This window comes from Varroa destructor, unplaced genomic scaffold, assembly GCF_002443255.2.
Source record: "Varroa destructor unplaced genomic scaffold, Vdes_3.0 BEIS01000006.1, whole genome shotgun sequence".
Classification (NCBI taxonomy): Eukaryota; Metazoa; Arthropoda; class Arachnida; order Mesostigmata; family Varroidae; genus Varroa; species Varroa destructor.
Window position 1 is genome coordinate 22,158,695 of NW_019211459.1, and position 7,564 is coordinate 22,166,258.

A 7,564-nucleotide genomic window follows, 5' to 3' on the forward strand; every position below is an offset into this window, starting at 1 on the left:
TTGTTTTCTAAATACATATATATATATATATACGTGGCTACCTGAGAAGTGAAAGGGCGAAGCGGTGATTGCAGCGGCAAACGTACCCTTGATTCCATCGTCATAATAACCGATACAAGTCTTCCGGTGCCACAGAGTATAGCTACCGAAAACACTAAAGGGAACTAAACATTAATTTACGACTAAATGGTCAACAGCAGGTGGGAGCAGTGGCCATGGATGCCCGCCAATCTGAAATTTTCTCCCTCAATTTAGAGCAGAACAACATGTTCGAATTCGCAGCAGTGACAACTATTGAAACAGAGCTAAATGTTGCTAACGGGGAATGAGCTGACGTAACATCGGGGGCCCAGGAGCAAAGTGAAGCCGTGGGGAAAATGTAGCGATTCAAATAAAACTATCCATCAGTTCATCGTCAGCTAGCTACCTCTGTTCGGTGGCCACAAATGATGTTTGATAGTCGAAATCCCCAACCTATCGAATCCTTCATGTTCTCATTTGTCCTTAGCTACTTCATTAAAGGGTCGAACGTCGGTAGAGTTCCAAGGCGAACCAACTCAAACCGAATGCTAAAGCCAACATCGAGATCGAAAAAAAAAAAAAACGCGCGCATTGATTTTCACAGTAGAAGCAGTAAATACCACGCGCCCATACATGGTATCCAACAGTAGCATCAATAGATGCAGCGTGCAAAATGACCTCAGTGACTGATTTCCCACTAGTCTAGTTGGAACTCGATGTGATTTGTTAGAGCCAGATGCTTTCTCTTAGGACAAATCGCCGTCTGTTTGCGGCTGCAGCTGTGGTGCACCTGATGAAAAAGCGCCTGATGTACAGTGCAGCTTAAGCGCGAGCATACATGGCGTAGGGCTTATGTAAAGGATTACATACTTATGTGTAATATAATGTTGGAAATCTCGGTAGATGCGTGTTCTGCTTAGCTCTAAGCAATGACGCCACTTTGAAACGCGACCGCACATACGTATAATGTGACCAGCTTTAACAATACCGCAAACGACAAAGGGGCAAACAGCACAATGAATCTTGTTAGCTTATTAGTGTTGTGGTTTTTGTCGATTTATTGAGGCAAAGCCAACAGAACATCTGCTTTTGACTTTACCCTGCAATTTCCCATTGTCTCACAAAGATAGCCTGGTGTCCTTCTCTCCTGTCGTTCAAAAAAAAAGACAAGTAGCACAGGCTGCTTGCTTGCTAGCACCGAGCCTGCCCGAGGTGGGGACGGGAGCTGACAACGAGAAAAACGTATTCCTCGTTTCGATGACACAACTACCACAGCCACTGCCTTGTCCAGCGCCAAAATCACCACTGGCGCCGGTAACACACAACGGCAATAACAACGATAACATCAACTTATTTCGCCATCGAAGACCTCGATAACTACGCTTTAGCTAGTGCGATCTTGCTGCGACATATTTGGTTTTTTTCCGCTTCCTCAGCTGGGCTGTGCAGCTAGCCATAGACTCATCACTCGCGGCCTTGCCCGAAAAACCAAGGTAGCGTCTAAACGTCTTTGGCTGGTTCCTCCTATTGCTTTACAGCAACGATGAGTCCAAAGAACGCAGTGTGTGGTGTTGCAGTATCAGGAATATTTCATAAATATTTCACAGACCTGTTTTAGGAAGTCCTTGCGGTGCTGCCTCGATCTGCTGACATGACTCGACAGCTTGCCAATAGGGCCTAGTGCCGAAAGCTTGTTTTCCTTTACTGGAAAAGATCGGATAAAGGGAGAAAAGAAAGAAAAGTACTTTTTTCCATTTTAACAGCTTATCCACCCGCAATGTTTTTTTTTTCGTTGTGGATTCCCACTCATTACTTGTATTCACTTACACCTACACTATGCAATCCATTCAATCTAATCTAACTCGTCGTCAGACCTTCTTCGTGATAGCTTCTCGTGGTTTCTACGCATGATTCCGTTGATATTGTTGGTTCCCCACCCGACCAGGTGTGTTAGCGGTAAAAGAAGTTGCGCCCGTCAGTAGCAGTCTCAATTGAGGTTACATTAGTAGCTGCTCTACTGAGAAGGTACACGAAAGCCCCCCTTTTCCACATGCTGAACAAAAGTCCCGGTACGTCCCGGATGACCTTCTCGCACCTATTCGTGTATGAGATGAACAAACAAGATTCTAAAGTCTGCGTGATTTTTTACTAATCGTCTGTAACCTCATTGCAACTGAAAAAACGTAAAAAGTGACGGTCAGAACGCATTATCCATTTTCGTAGAAAATAACCATGGCGACGTTAGAGTACCGCCTCTAACTTTAAACGCTGTAATTGTTACTACCTTGTACTTGATAGCTAGCTATAATATAGATATAAATTTCGTAGTTATGAATACCTAAGCGTTTCTGTTTAGCAACGAAGTAGAAGAGAGATTTATTTCTTTGTGGTAATATTCCCATACGGTCGTCTCATTACACAAGATTAACGTTGATATTCAAATGTATTTGAAATTTTCTACTCAATTCTTTACTAATGTAGATACTCGACTGAAATGCCAGTTGGCCTTGACCTGTCACCATCGTCACAGGGCACGAATATAGGCTGTATATTTCGTCTGAAGGTCAGAAAACCAAAAGAGGTTGTTGGTTAAATTCTGGAAAAAATAGGCACCAGTTCAGCTTGCTCAGTGGGTTCTTTTTCTCGATTATAGCGAAAGATTGTACAAAGTAAAAATCTATATATATATATATTATGTTACTACACATATCGATTGCCGAAGGTCATCGGGTATTTCTTCTGCTTGTCACTAGTAAAAAGTTCATAAGGACCTTCAGTGCACGCGTATACTATGAACTATTTCGAAAGCAGTCATCGGCTATCGTATCGTTGTGCAATGAAGCATCTTAGGTGTTATTAGATGAATAGACCAGGCAGGTTATATTTACAACGAATAAATAAAGTTGCCGCTTCACCACTGGCGTACGTTTAAATTATATTACGGCCTGCTTGTGTGGTTGAAAGATACCGCTACCTCCCTACGTCCAAGTCTCTTCTACCGCTTTTGCCATGGGCTGCACGGCTATCTAACCCTTTTTCCCATAGTATAAATAGAATAACACTAGGATAATTCCGTATCTTTATTTTTTGATCGTGGGAATAGTATCGTTTTCGTATTATCTGCACGTGTGCGGTATAGGGTATCTAATCGAACTATTTATACAGACACAGACAAACTATATACTTAACGGGGGAGCTCTGTATAGTGCGGCCCTCCTCAAGCCTCATTTGTTTGACTATCCAGCTTCGAGAGCAAAGACGCAATGAACCCTCATGCTCGCAGAATCCTGTCTAGCCTGCGTTCGTTACTACGACATATTGTACCCGTTAGCTTTTTTTTCGCACTCCTACGTTCGCTATCCGACGGTTCTGCGTGTCAGTCTACCTCATTGTAAGATTCTTAAAAGGAAAAGAAGTTTCGGAGGGGCATTATAGGGGAACTTCGTATCGATTGAGATATATCCGAACGGCATATTGCCGTTCGGTCGCAAGGAACTTGCCAGCTTCTCGAGGAGGCAGGGGTAATGCTGATTGCACTGTAAATAGAGTTATGCAAGCATTAGGATAGAACTTGTTCAGAAAGGGCTTGCATTAATCAGCAACTTTTTTATGCTACAGTCGACTCAATGGAGTGGAAATAACAGTTGGGGCTTGGCGGGCTCAACCTGCCAATGATCAACTACCCTGTAGCCAGCTGGACGTCCATTTTGATATATTTGCATAGATCGCTATGTGCCCCTGCACTATTCTATTATACAACATAGGAACGAATAGCTGATATTGAAGTAAATCTAAATTTTAATTGGGTTTTCGTATACGAAGCGCCAGTTGCTCTATGGAAGAAAATCTATTACCTGTTAAAATGGGTTTCTAGAGCCAAGATGCTCTAAAATGGCTGATTTATGAAATCAAATTAGAACTGCAGTTAATTACAATATCAAGTCAAATGTGTGAAGTACGTAGAGGTATACACTGTGTGATAATACTTGCTTCACTCTATTCCTATATGTTTATTTATATTAAGTTTTGCCATATTTGAACCGGTTGTGTTTATACATCATGTTGGTTTGCAAACAAAAAAGGCTTACTAAAAAAAGGCATACCTGATAGCAGCATTATATGTTCAAATCAATCTATCAAAAAATGTATGTTTTATATATGGACTCAACTATATTGCTTGACAGGAGTGAGTTTAGAATTGTGAGCTGAAGGATGAGGCAAAGTCTATTTAAGCAGTAGTAAGGTAAACCCTAAACACACGTTCAACGTGAACAGAGATTATCTGTGTGTTCGTACTTGCGTAACTTTGTCAAATGGTAAAAAAATAATTAGAGCTAATGATCTACAACAAGTTGAGATGTCGTGTACCCGGAATAACCAGTGATGGCTTTGTGTAACACCTTTCACTTGGTACTAAGAATTGTTCTTCCCATAACGAGAGGGGATGTTTGCTATAATCAAGTTAAAAGAAATAAGCTACCGAGGTCGAAAAGCCGCTAGTCCATGAGACATAACAAAACTTGAATATGCATGAAGATGTCTGCACAATTGCGCCTCTAGGTATCACTCGTTTGTATGCTTATAATCACTAGGGCTTGTCTAAATCATTATGATTATACAAGAAAGAGCTATTACTAAATTAGATAGCAAGTGGTTGTATTTGTAAAGTTTCGCAAGTAGTGACGATTTCCGCTAAGTTGTCGCTTCGGCTAGTTAAAGACCGCACGTTTTTCTTGAAACTACGCAATGCTGTTTGGCATACGCAACTTTTTTTGTTTGCTCTGTTTACGACAGGACATGGCCTATAGTATTGATATGAGTGAGGTGCGAATCGACCTCATTTGTTAGGCCCCACTTACGTTTCAATGAGAATAAATACAACACATATGATTTCGTCTTCGCAATACCGCAGTTTAAAGCAATGCTACGAAATCAGTTATGGCTCTATCTTAATACAGGGCCCCTTTCAGAAGTGTGCATTGTACTTACCCTGCGTTAAAATACGCTATACGGTAAAAACACCTGTATATCTAGATTGCTACTGCTAACAGATAGCAAAGCAACGTCATAATAGTAATTTCCTTAACGATACATCGCAGCTATAGCACTCAATCATGCTTTAACCTCGCCACAAATTGAGCAGAATACGGTACAGTTACCAATGAAGAAACATCTTGTACGTGTTTTTCGCAACTGTTTTGTTCGGTCACCGCAGTCATGTAGATGGCGATAATCTTGATGGACAAGCAGGGGGACGGCGAAACAATGGAGGTCACGATTACCTCTGCTCAGGGTATCGTCAGCAATCTTCATGGGGTCGCCTATGCAATGCTATATGACGATAGACGCATGGTAGTACGATAGCCGAGAGACGTCACGTTGCTAAGCAGCTGGCTGCCGCCGGTCGATAAGCATTGCGAAACTAGCATTGCTCGTCGTCGGGCTTGAGTCAGGTCCTGTTCGGAAAGTTGGCAGGGCATTAGTTGTACACAAATCACGGCTGGCCTGTTAGTCGATATTTGCTATTTAGGCCACGCTTTTTATTCTTCTCTTTCTTTCTGCTTCTCTTTGCTTCTCCGCGTGCCTCATTGCTATGCGTGTGTCACTGTACTCCGTGTGCCTCGAAGGTCAGTGTCGAGAAAAAATCACGCTGCAGTGCTTGCTTTATGGAAGCAGCAGGGTTTCTTTTTTGGAAAGAGGCCTGCGAACTCGCTTGGTTTTGATTCAGGCATATGTATAGGCATTGTTGGACACAGCTATCTATCTATCAATATCTATCTATCTATCTATCAATATCTATCTATCTATCAATCAATATCTATCTATCTATCAATCAACTATCTATCTATCTATCTATCAATCATATCTATCTATCTATCTATCTATCATATCTATCTATCTATCTATCTATCAATATCTATCTATCTATCTATCTATCTATCTATCTATCTATCTATCTATCTATCTATCTATCTATCTATCTATCTATCTATCTATCTATCTATCTATCTATCTATCTATCTATCTATCTATCTATCTATCTATCTATCTATCTATCTATCTATCTATCTATCTATCTATCTATCTATCTATCTATCTATCTATCTATCTATCTATCTATCATCTATCTATCTATCTATCTATCTATCTATCTATCTATCTATCTATCTATCTATCTATCTATCTATCTATCTATCTATCTATCTATCTATCTATCTATCTATCTATCTATCTATCTATCTATCTATCTATCTATCTATCTATCTATCTATCTATCTATCTATCTATCTATCTATCTATCTATCTATCTATCTATCTATCTATCTATCTATCTATCTATCTATCTATCTATCTATCTATCTATCTATCTATCTATCTATCTATCTATCTATCTATCTATCTATCTATCTATCTATCTATCCTATCTATCTATCTATCTATCTATCTATCTATCTATCTATCTATCTATCTATCTATCTATCTATCTATCTATCTATCTATCTATCTATCTATCTATCTATCTATCTATCTATCTATCTATCTATCTATCTATCTATCTATCTATCTATCTATCTATCTATCTATCTATCTATCTATCTATCTATCTATCTATCTATCTATCTATCTATCTATCTATCAATCTATCTATCTATCGATCATCTATCTATCTATCTATCTGTCTATCTATCTATCAATCTATCTATCTAATATCTATCTATCTATCAATATCTATCTATCTATCTGTCTATATATCAATATCTGTCTATCTATCTATCATCTATCTATCTATCAATATCTATCTGTCTATCTCCCTATCAATCTATCTATCTAATATCTATCTATCCATCAGTCCATCTGTCTGTCTGTCCGCCCACCTCGTTGTACACCTGTCCGTCTGGCCATCTGCCCGTTTGTCTACCCATCCGTCTGTCTGTCCATATGTCTGTCCATCCATCCATCTGTCCTCCCGCTTGTCTGTCCGTCTGTTTGCCTATTTGTGTGTCCGTTAATCTGTCTGTCCATCTGTCGGTCTGTTTGCCCATCTGTCTACCCATCTGTTTGTCTGTTTGCCCGTCTATCTCTCCGTCTGTTGGTTTGTCTATTTATCTGCCTGTCCGTTTGCCTGTCTGTCCGTCAGTGTGCATGTCTCTCTGTCTGTCCGTCTGCCTGCTTGTCCATCCGTCCGTTTCTTTCTCTCTCTCCGTTTGTATGTGTTGTCCGTCTGTTTCCCTCTCTGTCTGTCATTCATCAGTCTACCCATTTGTCTGCGTATCTACCTGTTGGTCGGCCCCCCTGTCAGTCTGTCTGTCCAGCCGCCTGTCTGTTCAGCTGTCTGCCTGTCTGTCTGTCTGTCCATCTATCCATTCATCCGTCCGTCCATCAGCCCGTCTGTCTGTCCGTCCATCCATTCACCCGTCTGTGCGTCTATCCATCCGTCCGCCTGTCTGTCTGCCCACCCATTCCTTCGTCTGACTGTTCGTCCATTTGTCTCTCCGTCTGTCGGTTTGCCTGTCTACCTGTGTGTCTGCCCGTCCGCCTGCTT

At 40.8% G+C, this 7,564-nt stretch overlaps 2 protein-coding genes across 4 annotated transcripts in view; both read left to right on the forward strand.

Annotated features, from left to right (window-relative positions):
* The window catches only part of Camta (Calmodulin-binding transcription activator), a 223,923-nt gene that overhangs the window by 80,126 nt on the left and 136,233 nt on the right, over nucleotides 1-7,564 (forward strand). The gene's annotated exons all lie outside the window — the stretch shown is intronic.
* Nucleotides 5,245-7,564, forward strand: part of LOC147754991 (uncharacterized) — a 4,012-nt gene continuing 1,692 nt past the window's right edge. The window contains 4 exon segments of the mRNA XM_086993892.1: nucleotides 5,245-5,373; nucleotides 5,948-6,136; nucleotides 6,524-6,673; nucleotides 7,335-7,564. The exon segment at nucleotides 7,335-7,564 is cut by the window's right edge and continues 237 nt beyond it. Of these exon segments, the coding sequence (XP_086850018.1) occupies nucleotides 5,245-5,373; nucleotides 5,948-6,136; nucleotides 6,524-6,673; nucleotides 7,335-7,564 (698 nt within the window).